Source organism: Hyphopichia burtonii, assembly GCF_001661395.1.
Source record: "Hyphopichia burtonii NRRL Y-1933 unplaced genomic scaffold HYPBUscaffold_1, whole genome shotgun sequence".
NCBI lineage: Eukaryota > Fungi > Ascomycota > Pichiomycetes > Serinales > Debaryomycetaceae > Hyphopichia > Hyphopichia burtonii.
Window position 1 is genome coordinate 525,777 of NW_017963728.1, and position 14,744 is coordinate 540,520.

The following is a 14,744-nucleotide window of genomic DNA, read 5'->3' on the forward strand; positions in this document are numbered from 1 at the left end:
TTTCTCCTCTTTCTTTGAATCAGTTATTTCCTCATCATTGAATTCTAGTTTATTATCTTTGATTGCATTTTCGAATGTATTCTTTTCAATATATTCCAGCGACTTCATTTTCACTTCTTTTATCTTTATTCCTTTTTTCTTATTACTCCTTTTGTATATATCAGTTCAAAATTTGGGCCTTTTATATGTATTCTAGATATTTCAAACCCTGTGTTCAAGTATGATGTATTAGCAATATTTGCTTTGAACTAGCAATTATACTACTTTTGCAACCGAAAAACCAGGTAAGCTGTCACGATTCGATTCTTGAAACATGCTGCTTACATGCTTACTTACATCAATCTTTTCTACGCTCATTGATCATTTTCCGTTCAGGCTCGATGCTGCGCTTCTATCTACTCTTACGTTACAATGTAGGCCCAGAAGCTGACCTGGAGGCTCATAATTCTGATTGGCCAACGCTTCAAAGGCTCCCTGCACCCCTTCCAGCAATGCCTTTTCTCTTTTTGCCTTCGAAGCAGCCAATCTAGCTATACCTCGATCAGTGTACTTACTCACTAATGGCATCAGCCATCTCTTGTAGTTTAAGTCTTTAAACAACCGCGCCCTTTTCGATTTGTTTGTTTTCGAAATGTCACGCTCTCAAAACAAAAAAAATACTGTTTTTGATCTCGATCTCGAGGTAATTTGTCCCAATATCTATTACTTCATTAGTGAATGCAGGTATTACTTCTAATAAATACTTTGTGATAACATCTTACCAAAACTCGATCCTCTGGTCTCCTAGCTGTCGTTGGAAAAGCCTGGACCGTTGTATTTTGTCTGTCTGTTCTTCAATTATTTGTTTTTTTTTCCTGCTTTGGTTTTGTTCGTTTGTCAAAAATAACACATAGTTGGAATTTTAATAAGGATTTTTTTCTTTACACGCTCAAAAATCACTTTGGTGGAAAGCTAGGCTAATAAATATTGAGTTAGTTTGAAGAAAGGTTGAAAAAATAGCAGTTGAAAGAGTAATTCAGTTGAAATTGTTGTTCAAACTTAGTTTTTTAAAAGGAAAAAAACAAAAGTGATCTAGTATAACCCTTATTGTCTGCTTTTGTTTAACTCCAATCACTTGAGAGAAGTTATTTGGTGCTTTGTTTCCCTCTCTCTCTCGTCAATTTGTCTTCCCCAGCCGGTTGATGAAGTATACCCTTTTATAACAGAGTCACATTGATTATTTTTTTCACCCATCATAATTGGACACTAGAATAAGGGATTACTTGAATAATGGTGTCTCATAATCGTTCAGGTGATTCGGTTGATTTACAACTTCCTAGTTTACCAAATTCATCCACCAAATCAACATCGTCTTCTGAATCCATAATTAATCCTCATCATTTAACTAGAAAGAAGTTAAAACTTATATTGCATTTGATTACTGCTGAATTGAAACATCGTGGTACTAAAACTCCTCATATTTTCTTACCATTTAGATCTAGAATTGATGATACTAAATTAGAAATTTTTCTAAGAAGAATATTTCCAAATGGTGATTTAATCCCCATTAATAATAAAGATGATGAGCATAATGTTAAAAAAAAATTGAAAAGTTTCGATGAATTCACTTTGATTTGTAGTTTGAAATATTTATGGAGTAGATTGCCAAATAATGAAATCATTGGTTGGGATGTTTACTTAGAATATAAAAGAAGAGAAAAAGAAGCAGGTTACCCTAGGAATGCATTTTTAAGTATAATGCCAAAATGTTTATCATCTCCTGCTCATGCATCAATTGTTTATGATTTCTTAGATATATTGATCAGTATCGCTTCAAATTCTCAATATAATTACTTAAGTGGTCGTAAAATAGCTAAAATGTCGAGTTTATGGGCTTTCAATGGTTATTCAAAACATTTCAAATCAGCCTTTTTCGATGCTACTTTGGATAAAGAATTTAATTTCATTGAAGGTTTGGAATCTTGGAAATCTTCAAGTGATGCTCTATTTCATTTATTACTTTCCTTTTTAAGAGCAATGTTACCTGATAATGAAGCTGATACTTTAAAATTACCGAAAACTTTACAATCTTTATTAATTACAAATTCTTATCCTCCAGCACAAAATTCAGATTCGATTAAATCAATCATTACCATTCCTTGTGTTTGTGTCAAATCAACTAAAAGATCCAAAAATGCTTATGATCTTTTATCAAAAGTTAAAAAAACTTTATCATTCGATAAAAAAGACTCGTTCCTTTCAATTGAAAATTATACAATCTTGAAAAATATTTTCAGAAAAGACTCTACTGATGAGATTGTTGACACTTTAACAGAGGAATCAAGAAGAATTTTGAATAGAATTACCGCCGACCCAATCGATTCTGAATATGGCTTATATCCAGGTTGGGCTAAACCTCCAGCTAAGGATGAGGTTGATGATGATTCAGAAAATATTCCTCTTTACTCACAAATCTCAATTCATGATGTATCATTACAAGATTACTATATTTGGACTTGGCTTTCTTCTTTAGGATCAGATCAAACTAGTCATATCAAAAGATTATTTGGTAGGTCTTTGGTAGTTGAGGCCGGTTTGAGAGGCTTCCAAAAATGGTTGATTGTAACTGAAGAACAAATGTCTCCAGATGAATATATTCGCCATTTTAAAACTATCGAAAATGATCATCCTAACTATCATCCAAGTAATCGTGAATTTAGACCAAGCGTTCCTGAAAAAGATAGAGCAGTATCTAATGGATCTTACAAGGATATGCCTTTACCTCCACCTCCATTACCTTCAAAAGATGATAATAGTTTATTACCAAATTACGAATTCGATGAAACAGATCATAGAATCGACGTTGGTGAAATGGCAGCTGCCAACAATGGAGCTGAAGAAGACGAAGAAGATTACTATGTTTATCCAAGTCAAGTAAATGGGGAAGCATCTGATGATTACACCAAATATTTACAAGGTTTAAATGAACAGCAAGATGAAAGCTTGGCCAATGCTTTTAATCAGAAAGCTTCTTTAACCCATACTAAATCTACGAGTTCGCGTCATAGACGTCCCCCTCCTCCTATGGACCTTCAGGAACCTCCTCAACCTCCAGTTCCCTCTAACGATTATCATCCCGAACCTCCTGTCCCAGAGAAAACACCTCTCTATTCTACCTCTTCAGGAGGAGATGCGTTCAAAGAACCTTACGAAGATTATGAAACAGATGCCGAAAAAGCTGCTAGGCTTAAACAACTGCAAGTTTCAGAAGAACCTTTCGATAATTACTATATTCCTGGTATAGCTACAAAAAATGACCATAAACAGCAACCATCTAATCCTCTTCCATCTCACGAAGAATATCAACCGGGTACTACTGGCGAACAATATTTACCTCCTGTAGCGAATGAAACACTTTCCCCACAACGAGATATTCAAGATGGTGCCAACCTTTCTGCAACTTCCCCTGAAACCAACGCTTCATCACCAATGAAAGATGAAGAGAAAGAAGAAAGAAGAAGAAAAAGGAAAGAAAAGAAGGAAAGAAAGAGAAGAGAAGAAGCTGAACAGGCTGCTATGTACCCGTATAACCAGTTTGGTTATTTTCCTCAAGGACCTCCACCTGGATATCCACCAATGATGGATCCAAATGGGTCTTTTGATAATATGGGTCTTCCACCAGCTGGGTTCCTTCCAACGGGAATGCCTTCACAAATGGGGATGGGTGATTATGGAGGAATGAATATGCCTGGTGAAGAGTCAACCTCCCCTAAAAAGTTAAAGGATCCTAATAGAAAGAAAGACAAAAAAAAGAAGAAGAAGGACGGCTACTCTACTGAATCTTCTCCAGAAAAACCGTTTGCAAATACAGCTACATCTCCTCACCAACATAAAGATACTCTTCCCCCTATTCCCTCGGAGATGGCTGAACACGATTTATCGTATCACGAGCAACAATCTCACGTTCCAGCACTTACTGTTACTGATCCAGCCCATGAGACTTCACCAATCCATGAAACCCCTGTCTCGCCCCCAACAGCTCAGAGCCAGTCTTATGCTAATGATTATGGTTATAATGAGCCTGTCTATCATAACACATTACCACCTGCTCCTGCCCCTGTACATACTCTGTCAAGAGGTCCTTCGCCTCATCCAATTCAAACCCAAAACACACATTATGATCAGGGCCCAACCTCTGCTCCTGTGAACTCCTATCCTAACGTGGTACATTCACCAAATGGTTCAGCTTCTTATCATGGGCTAGAATATTCAAATCAACCAACTGCTCAGACTCCATCAGCTAATTTAAGACAATCAGCTCCAGTTAAAGCATCAGCTCAAGGATATTCTCCTCAACCATTCATGTCACCACCGGCTCAACTGCAGGAATTATTTCATCCTAATCAACAGTATTATGGATATCCACAATATCAACAGCAACCGCAGTATCAACACCCACAGCATCTTCCAGGGCAAATGCAATATTCAAATCAACCTGGTTATGCTCCTCAACAATATGGCAAACCGGCTCCCTATGGACAATCAATGCCGCAAAATCAAGCGCCAATAGGAAACCCTTATATGGGACAACAACCAATGGCACCAATGGGATTTCAACCTATTGCCCCAATGGGAGGCGGCATGCCACCAATGGCTGGGGGAATGCCACCAATGGCTGGGGGAATGCCACCAATGGCTGGGGGTATGCCACCAAGAGCCAGACCCCAACCAACCACTAGTGATTTAGCCATGATGAACATGCCGTCAATTTCAGCGAAGCATGGTAAAAATGCCAAACCTAATAAAGCAAATTTGAGAGCTGCATTGAATCAAGGTGGTTTTGGTATTTAATATGTACTTCTTTGTCTTTGTAGAATTTACGCTTTAATGATCAACCTTTTTTGATATTATTTATTAATAAACTTTCATATTATATACTTTTTAATGTTTTTTAGTAGAATAGAAAGTAAGGACTTAAAAAAAAAATCGATATTTCTCTTTTTTATATTTTTGCGAGAATTTTTACTTTTTTGCAGTAAAACTTCAACTAAAGAGTAGTCGAAGATTACGCATGTTTTATAAAAACACATTTATTCAATAAATAGATAGTTAAGAGAAGTGAAGTCATATAAACGCTCATTCATCATGCAAGACTTAGTGTGGTTAAAGATGTCTTATCTTTTTCCGTTTTTGTCCTTCAATATTCAGATAATCTTAGTTTTTTACCTATTTCTCTGATGGAAAATCCACTATTATTTCTATTCAAGAATGGAGGTTCAGGACTTGGGCCTCTTGATTTGATGTCCTCTTCACCCATATCAAAGTAGCCATATCCACCCAATAAAGTGCTTAAAGAAGACGAATTGTTAGCATTTGCTTTAGCTGAAGGTCTGACAGGTAATGGATTTTTAGGCAACAAAGCTTCAGCCTTAGCACCAGAAGATGTTCTGAGCTTAGTATCAATTGGAGCTGTAGCAGCGGCCGAATCATTATTTTGATGAACTAGTTTGAATATTCTATATATTTCATCTAAATAAGATTCCAAAGTAACCAAGAATCTTTCAGTTTGTCTGTGTTTCGAAGCTGCACAGATGGAAATTGAGTCATCTTTGATAATATAACCTAAACCAAAACCGTTAGCAGAGACAGGACCGAAACCAAAAAGACGCAAAGCAGGGTTACCACAGTTTGAAGTTGAAAGTACGGTATTATTCAATTTGTCCCAACCAGCATCAGCAAAAATTTCTGGAATTTGTTTTAAATGATCACGAATACCAATACTACTTGAACGAGGTTTGGTTATGGCCGCATGTTCTATGTCATTACCAATGGTATTATCTGAAGAATGGCTAACGTCATCATCAATCAAGGTCAGTACTGAAGCACGCTGTTGATCTGAATTTTCCTCTTCAGGGGCAAAATCATCAGGAAGTCTAGTGATGCTATTACGATGATCGATAATGATAGTATCACTTTTTTCCATTTCGGAAGAGGAGTGCTCATTGGAATTTGGTTTTTCAATATTAACAATTCCATCATTATCATCAAAAGCACCAACATATCTTTTCCAAATACAAAACAAAGCATACATATGTCTATCAATACCTTGACCAGCAGAGCATTGTTTAGTTTGACTTGAATGTTGAGTACAAGCATCAGATAAATATTTTAATTTATCAACATTTGAAACTGAAGAATCAAAGAATTTACGAACAAATAAATTTGATTCTTGGCTAACAGTACGAATAGCTTCTGTACGACCATGGAAAAAATGTTTTGTCATGGCTGGTTCATAAGTACATTCAACTTTCCCGTATAATGCATAATAAGTAGCTTGGAAAGCCATTTGAACAAAAGCATCTGGACTAAATTTCATCTTTTTTATAGTAGAAGAGCCGTAATTTTTAAATTCCAAATGTTTAAATTCATTTTGATTAATTAAATCGGATAATCTAGTTTCACCAAATCTCAAAGCCAAAGATAAATCAGGAGTTAAATCCCATTCCAATTTTCTTGGGATAGTCACTAAAGATTCTTGGTTAGAAGATTTTGAATTGGAAGAATTATTCCATAGAGAAGGAGTATGACTATTAATTGATTGAGCAAAAGATAGAATTGAATCGGTATAGATATCACTTATAAATCTTAAAACCGTATGACCATCAACACCAGTATGTTCGAAATTAATACCAGCTTTACCATTTTGGGTAATGATGATTTGTAATTTATCATACCATCTATTAGTACAAGTCCCAACCTGAACCCCTTTGTCTAAAATGGATAAACCACACAACATATTTTTTGATAAATCAGATAAGTCATTTAATTTAATATCATCCAAGCAAATAACAAATAAAGCCGAATCAATCAATGATAAAATCTCATTATTATTTGCATTATTGACAATTGTGGGAGAATGTCTAATTTTTGACCAAATTCTTCTATTTTCAGTGGTTAAAACCCCAAAGGAAGACTTAGCAATTTCACTAATTGGAGTGCTAAGAGAGTCATGAATGATTGAAGTGAAATTAACGATTAAATCTTGTTCCAGCATAATCAATTCATTATTTGAATCCAATACGTCAAACCAATAGAATTGCGACTTACTCATAACCACGATATGATTTGAACTAGCATCCGATTGCATGATACATCCATCATCGGTTGGGATTCTGGCAGCACCAAATAACTTTGAGTATTGGTACATACATAAAGGTTGACCATTTTTCAATTTATCCACCGGTAACGTTTCATTTTTCAAAGCTTTGATAAACTTGAGCGAAGATAAGGTTAAAGTAGCAGCTCTTTTAACTTGGGGATTCACACACATGGTTTCATTATTGAAAGGATCATCTTCTAAAAGAAAAAAGGGATTCAAGTTTAAAACAACCGGAGAATCATGATTAAGATACGAATCATACCAAAACTGTTCAATAAAACTATTTCTTGATTCGGCATAGCTTCTCAATTCAGAATCAAGATACTTGCCCGTACCATCTTTTATGAATTTCTCAACTGCTTCGATAGTCTTAGCATGTTCCTTTTCAGTTTGAAGCGGCTTCAATACATTCAAGTATTGCTGACAGGTTTGAACAAAATCAGGTATAGGAAGTTTTTGTAACTTATCCTGGTATTCAAACGTGGACATAATATAATGAAAGGTTGATAGGAATAAGTTAATAAGAATAAATTAATTAAGAATAAGTTAAATAAGTTAATAAGTTAATTAAGTTAATAAGAATAAATTAATTAAGAATAAGTTAAATAAGTTAATAAGTTAATAAGTTAATAAGTTAATTAAATAGAATAAATAAGGAAACTATAACAAAACGTAAACTTTTGGAAAATTCAACTCAGGCTCCCGCAAGGAAATGACCTGACTTATATACAATTCGGACTTGTGAAGCTCCTCCCCATCAAGAACTCCGAAGTTACATTAAATTTCTTGAAATCTGGGGAAATTGTTTATTGTATCACTATCCCTTTTTTTTTTTTTTTTCGTTTTGTTAGTTGATTTATGACCAAATCGTCCTGCACGCAACCGACTTAACAATCCACCCCCACAAAAAACAATCAAAGTAGCATAAAACTCCGAAATCTATGAGATAATCTCAGACGTTCACCGAGTCTTGGGTAGAACATGCCCCTAGGATGGGGATACGGAGCAGACGTGGTGGGAGTGGCCATGGAACGGTCGACCAGCTGGAAGGCATGGCCAAAGGCGCAAGGGAAACGGGAAAGGCGAGGCAGCGGTGGATTATCATTAGAATCAGCACTTAACTCCAGCTCCCTTTCGTCCCGCTACTCCGTACTCCGATAACGTTAACCAATGAAATCAGGTCCAAAGGATCAATTACACTGCTTATCCGGCTATTGGATTTACAAGTATTTATTAGTATGTAGAAACGATATTTTCGGATTAATGGTGCATCAGATAAGAGTCACCGAGAGGGAGTCATAGTGATAGAGTCAAGAGTCAAGTAGCCGTTTAATAGCCATCAGCAGCACCTCGTTTGCGCCAGTAATCGCTAACTCCATTCCAGCCAAAGCTCTCACTACTCTTGCTAATTGCATTCATTACCGTTAATGCACCCAGTTGGGCAAACCCGTGACCCAACGCTTTAGTCATGGTATCGATTACTGAAGCGTTTTGGTGAGGAATAGAGTCTTCGAAAATGTCAAAGTCTTCCACCATGGCGTATTCAGGAATGAGCTGGTGGTGCAAGCGAGGATAGCTTATAGTGTTTAGCAAGGACTCGTTATTGTAGAAAAAACGGATAATACCCTGGAATACTGCGGTCGAAATCCTTGATCCTCCTGCGGCTCCAATGATCAATTTGATTTGATTTTGAGAGTCCTTAATGATCAGGGGAGTCATGGAGGATAATGGTCTTTTGTAAGGATGGATGTAGTTATGGATGGAAGGGGTTAAATTGAATGCATTTCTAGTGAAAGGTAATGAGAAGTCGTCCATTTCATCATTTAAGATGATTCCCGTGTTATTATCATAAACCATACTACCAAATAATAAATTAACAGTAGTGGTCATGGATACTGCACCACCTTCCGAATCGACAATAGAAAAATGTGAGGTGCCATGGGGTTTATTCAGTTCAAACTCTGGTTCATAATGTTTCCAAGGAAATGTTTGAAAATCACTATATTTATTATTTTCTAGTAAATTAGTTGACCATTCTTCTCCACTGAATTTTTCAACTAATTTATTAAAGTAGGTGCTGTTCAAATCACCCAAGTAAGTTCGAGTTGATGAAATCCATTTCATTGATTCGATTATGCGATGGACCTCAAGGATTTCTTTGGTAATTTTTTTAGGTAATGATTTAACTTGATCAATTGGAAATTTTTTTTGTAAATTCGAATAATAATTGATTCCACTAATCAATGATAACCCCGAGCTAGTCCCCAGGCTTGTATATATGGTCAAGTTTTGATTTGATAATTCAAAGTTGTACTTTAAAGCAGATGTAATATTAGTTTTATATGCTGCAAAATCATCTTTAGTAAGAATACCACCTAATTTTTGAGAAGTTTCAACTAGCGATTTAACAATTGGACCGTTTGGATCATAGAAAATATCACTTGACCCATTCTCAGCAATTAGTCTCAAAGTTGAAGCTAAATTGGGTCTTTTGATAATATCGCCAGTTTCTACCAAGTCCCGATGCTTGATTGGATCATTATAGATGAAATCCCAATTTTCTTCTAATACCGATGCAATTGGAAATACAAGAGAAGTCATTTTATTCAAACTTCTAATCCAAATTTCACTTGCTTCCCAACCTTTCACATTCAATTCAATTACTGGATCAATCAATTGTTTCCAGCTCAAGATTCCACTTCCATGAAGGTTATATAAATCATTTAGTCCTTTTAATTCTCCAGGAACTGCATTGGCCAATCCACCAAACTGGGCCAACAAAGGATAATGATCAAACATGTTCTTATACGCTTTCGATGGAGCCATTTCTCTGGCATCGATACTGATGGTATCGTTTTTTTGCAGACTCACAATATACCCCCCTCCTCCAATTCCAGACAGATGCAGATTAACACTACCTATACATAAGGCCACTGTTATAGCAGCATCAGCAGAGTTCCCTCCTTTGATCAAAATTTCTTTACCCATTGAAGAACAGATGGGGACATCACTAGAAACCATGGCATTCGCACCATACCGAGAATGGTTCTTATCGGGAGCCAAGCTCGGTCTACCTATTTTGTCACCCACTGGATCGGTATAATCATTAATCAGAAAATTGAATCCCGATTCAAAATTTTGATAATTAAAACTAAATTTATAATCGATGTTCAAGAAAAATGGATAGATTGTAAATGCAATCGCCAATAAAAATATACCGTATCCTAGTATCACCATGGTCCTTCTAACAAACCTATTGGGTAAATGCTGTGCCGGCGGTGGTTTTGGTATGGCGTATTCATCTCGGTGGAAATTCCCATCCAATTTAGAGTACATCTCTCCATCCAATTTAGAGTACATCTCTCCATCCAGTTTAGAGTACATCTCTCCATCCAATTTAGAGTACATATCCAAGATCGAGTAATCATCGATTGAATCTTCTTCAAGCTTAGAATAGTCCATTTTGGTTCCCATCTTGCAATCGACTAACCACCATTTACCAAATAGCATTCCTTATATATATAGGTGTTGCTAACTATTGATGAAATGGTTATCAGCAGTGTGGATTAGCAATAGGCGACTCCACGGCTCGGTTGTACTGTGAAACATTCTGATAAGATAAACCGGTCACGTGACCAACACCAAAAATGTACGGGCGTATTGAGCCAAACACCCAGACACCAAAAACAGAAAAAAATGTACTGGTCTTTGAGACGAGTTTTTACGGCAATTTACTGCGAAAATTTGTCGTATTGCCCCAAAAACCCACAAAAACTGAAAAGAATGGGAAAATAGTTGTGAAAAAAAAGAAAGAATGTCAAAAAATGCCTTATGATTGAACCACTACAGTGGATGCCATACATTTGTCAGAACAAAGGCTTGCCGCGTAGCTGTTGATTGTTTAAGATAATCAAAGCACATCCCAGTTTAGACCGTGGGTGTGCGTGTGGACTAGGCCCAACCGTTTGTAATCTCATCTCATCGCTAGACCATCTAACCTTTCCACGGTGCTGGTACTTTACTGCAGTGGAGTTTGGAGTGCAGTTGGTATTACGGTGTCCTACAGGATTGCGAGTTTGTATTACAGGATTGCGAGTTTGTATTACAATATTGCAATGGAGTAAACGAGGACTATTGTGTATTATGCTTGATAATGCAACACCAACTTACCGTTTATCCTTCTTTCCTTCTTTCTTTTCTCTTCATTGTCCTTTTGTTATGTCTTTGGAAAGCCTAATATCTTTTTATGTAACCGGTCTTGTTCAGCACACCTCTTAAATTGAGTGCATGCCGTTAACCGCTTGTGGTATTGATTTTTCCCTTTGATTAGTGAATCTGATTTGATACTTCATTTCATTTCCTTTTTTTTTTTTTTTTTTTTTCATTTTTTTTTTTTTTTTCTTTTCTTTCTCTTTTCTGCTTGTCTAATTCTTCTTATTCGTCTTTATTGGTCTTTATCTTTCTTTATCTTATCCGTCAATTCGAATTTATAAGAGCTGGTACAAAAGAGGTAGAAGTCTATATAATGCCTTTGATATCCAAGGAAGAGAAACAACGTCTCTTGAAAGACTTGAAGCCTTTGGAAAATCATCAAAGAAATCGTGATAATCAACTTATTAATAATATCTTACCATCTTACCATATGTTTGAGTCTACTATTCTGAAAAGTATGACCCCTTCTGATGAAAACTACCGGGTCGATCCTCCAGTTTATGAAGTGACTCCAGTCTCTTCTAACGTAAATACTCCTTCTCCATTATCGCCAATGCATTCAGCCAATGATGGTCCCCAAATGCCACCGAACAACCTTGGTGGAATACGGTCCGATACGCCCTTATCGGATGGCTACCCTTTTCCAAACCTTCAGTCAAACCCTTCTTCTATTAATGTGCAAGGCTCTGATCTACAACCACAGAATTCAACTACTAATTCAGTTCTTTCAACTTTTAATGAAGAACTGGCAGAAATTTGGGAAAATACCGTTTTGGCCAATGCCCATAAACTACCCAATCTCTCTGACTCTGATAATGATTTTTCAAAAAATCTAAAACTTGATATTAAAGTTACTGAATCCGTTTGTCAAAAGGGAGAAGCACCAACTATAATTGATCCTCAACAATACGAGTATAAACAGGGGGATTACATTCATGGCTATGTAACTATTCAAAATACTTCTTCTGAACCAATACCCTTTGATATGGTTTATGTGGTATTTGAAGGTGCTCTTGTTGTTTTAGATAATAATATGGGGCTAATTGATAGTCAGCATCCTTTAACTGTTTATAAATTTTTGAATATGCTTGATCTTTTCGCCTCCTGGTCTTATGCTAATATCGATCGTTTGGTTACTGATAATGGAGATCCTCATGATTGGTGTTTAGATGAAATCGATCCTTATGATAATACCGCTTTATCAATTGATGTTAAACGGTTTTTCCAACCAAATATAACTTATAAAAGATTTTTTTCTTTTAGAATTCCCGAAAAATTATTAGATGACTCTTGTGAAGTTCATAATTTTACAAAACATACCGAAATCCCTCCAAGTATTGGTGTTCTGAGAAATTTATCTTCAATTCCTTTAATGTATTTATCAAATACTGCCGATAAGAATGATCGTAAATTGAAAGATTTTTCCTTTATTGATACTTATATCAATTATAGTGTTGATGCTAGAATAATTGGTAAAGCTTCAGAATATAAATATAAGCCGAAAAGGCCTTCAAAATTTAGAGATCAATACGTTATTGCCAAAGAACTTCAATGTCCAATAAGAGTTATTCCAAATGCTTATCGTACAATCGATCAAATTGGTTCTAAAAATGAACAAGTTAGTTTGTTCTATCGTGCTTTTGTCGATAGTATTAAAAATAAAATTTCTTATGGTATGGAATCTTTAGCTAATATTGATTCAAATAGACAAGTTATTTCACCTTGGGATTCTTCAAATAATAGCAATTCAACTCCAAATACCACCATGGATGACTTAAACACTAGTTTTTCATCATTAACCCCTCATTCATCATCAAATACTAGATTAAAACAATTATACGTGGTGGCTGACCATACTAATAAAGAAAATTTTAAAAAACAATTTAAAAAATTGCATCTTCAACGCTCTGAAAATAAAACTAACAACTCTAGTGGGCTAAATGATAATGATTACGATGATAACGTGTATCAATACTTAACTCCTTACAAAAAAAAATCATTAACTGGTTCAACTAAAGTTATGGGAGTGCTTTCTTTAACTACCCCAAAACAAGAATATACTACCCTCTATGTACCGCCCATAAAATTTAGAAATGCTAATCAAAAATATGATACCAATTTATCAATACCTTTAGAAGTTGCATTTTTCTATGAACATGGTAATGTTAAAGGTAAAAATAGCCCTCCAGAAATTAAAAATATTGATTGCGAATTAGTGGTACTTACCTTAAGGTCTAAAAAACACGCTATTCCAGTTGAATTTAACCATGAAATGTGTTTCAAGGATAAAGTTATAATAAGTAGTGATAACGATGGTCACTCAACTAACATCCTCCTGAATTTTGCATCCAATCATAATAAAAAAGATCCTGATACAAATAACTTTGATCAGATTGTCATTAAACCAATGCAAGATTATTATAAACAGATTTCTGACTTGATCAAAAAATTTGGCGAAGACCCAACTTTCAGAGTCGAAAGTCAATTATTCAAAGATTTGAAAGCTTTAGCCTTTTTACAATCAAAATATATCAATCTACCAATTTCCGATGTCAAATTTTATTCCCAAACTCAATCAAATCGTGGTGTTTATTCAAATTTTTCAAATATTCCTTGGAATCATAGTAAATCAGAAACTAACGTAAACTATTCAATTTATCAAAAGAAATTCGATATTGCAATCGACTTATCAAAATGCCATCCGAAGGGGACAGAACCCCTTAAAAATGGCAAATCTTGCTTCGATAACTTTACGCTTGTTCCTAGCTTCCAAAATTGTCTCATGGCTAGATTCTACTACGTCAAAGTTAATGTCAAAATGATTAATGGTGCCGTTCTCACCTTGAATGTCCCTTTGAATATCGAAAACTAATTCTACTCATACCCCACGGCCTCTAATTATACCTTCAATTCTTGTCTTGTATTCTGTTTTGTATATATTTATAATTTTTTAGCAGCCATTATTGTAGAACAGATAAAATATACCTCCGTACATTTTTGCTTTGAAAAAAATAAAGGGTATCATGAGATTCATCAGTAGGTCATTCTGCGAAATGCCGTTACACCGTCTTTTCGATGCCTAACAGAATAATCATTCACTTAAACCAACCTGTCCTTTATTAACTCTCAGACTCGAAGCTAAGTATAGGCCCAAGTTCCCTCCTATCCTTACAGATCCGAAACCCGTCTCAACAACTCATTGAGTGAGGAAATTCGTTGTCGACTTCCCCAGCTTATTTGACGCCGAGTACACTTTCAAAAGCATTCCTTTATTTACGCAACCAGTTGTACTCTGTTATTCCTTATTTCGACACAGAAACCATCATATTTTTGGTGAATCAATCCTCATTAGAACACATGGACTAAAGGCTGTCAATACTCTTTTTCAAGTATT

General features: G+C 35.6%; 4 protein-coding genes across 4 annotated transcripts; 2 read left to right on the forward strand and 2 right to left on the reverse strand.

Moving 5' to 3' along the window:
* Nucleotides 1–1,269: 1,269 nt before the first annotated feature.
* On the forward strand, nucleotides 1,270–3,063 carry MSB1 (Msb1p; the record flags this gene model as incomplete). The annotated part of the gene is made up of 1 exon (XM_020218078.1): nucleotides 1,270–3,063. A coding segment is annotated over one exon (1,794 nt), but the record flags the coding sequence as incomplete, so codon positions are not given.
* A 2,113-nt stretch (nucleotides 3,064–5,176) lies between these two features.
* CTN1 (carnitine O-acetyltransferase) lies at nucleotides 5,177–7,787 on the reverse strand (the record flags this gene model as incomplete). The annotated part of the gene is made up of 1 exon (XM_020222650.1): nucleotides 5,177–7,787. Exon 1 carries the CDS (start codon nucleotides 7,625–7,627, stop codon nucleotides 5,177–5,179), a length of 2,451 nt encoding a protein of 816 aa, XP_020078563.1. The 5' UTR covers nucleotides 7,628–7,787.
* Nucleotides 7,788–8,467: 680 nt separating this feature from the next.
* On the reverse strand, nucleotides 8,468–10,375 carry CIS2 (gamma-glutamyltransferase; the record flags this gene model as incomplete). Its single annotated transcript, XM_020218291.1, has 2 exons — nucleotides 8,468–9,283; nucleotides 9,326–10,375. 2 exons carry the CDS (start codon nucleotides 10,373–10,375, stop codon nucleotides 8,468–8,470), a joined length of 1,866 nt encoding a protein of 621 aa, XP_020078564.1.
* Nucleotides 10,376–11,633: 1,258 nt separating this feature from the next.
* Nucleotides 11,634–14,340, forward strand: HYPBUDRAFT_8872 (uncharacterized protein). Its single transcript, XM_020223826.1, has one exon. The coding sequence runs from the start codon at nucleotides 11,664–11,666 to the stop codon at nucleotides 14,220–14,222; it is 2,559 nt and encodes an 852-aa protein (XP_020078565.1). The 5' UTR covers nucleotides 11,634–11,663; the 3' UTR covers nucleotides 14,223–14,340.
* The last annotated feature ends 404 nt before the right edge of the window (nucleotides 14,341–14,744 follow it).

What these genes read in the sequence shown, in the direction of transcription:
- HYPBUDRAFT_8872 (XM_020223826.1), top strand. Translation starts at nt 11,664, where the DNA reads ATGCCTTTGATATCCAAGGAAGAGAAACAACGTCTCTTGAAAGACTTG.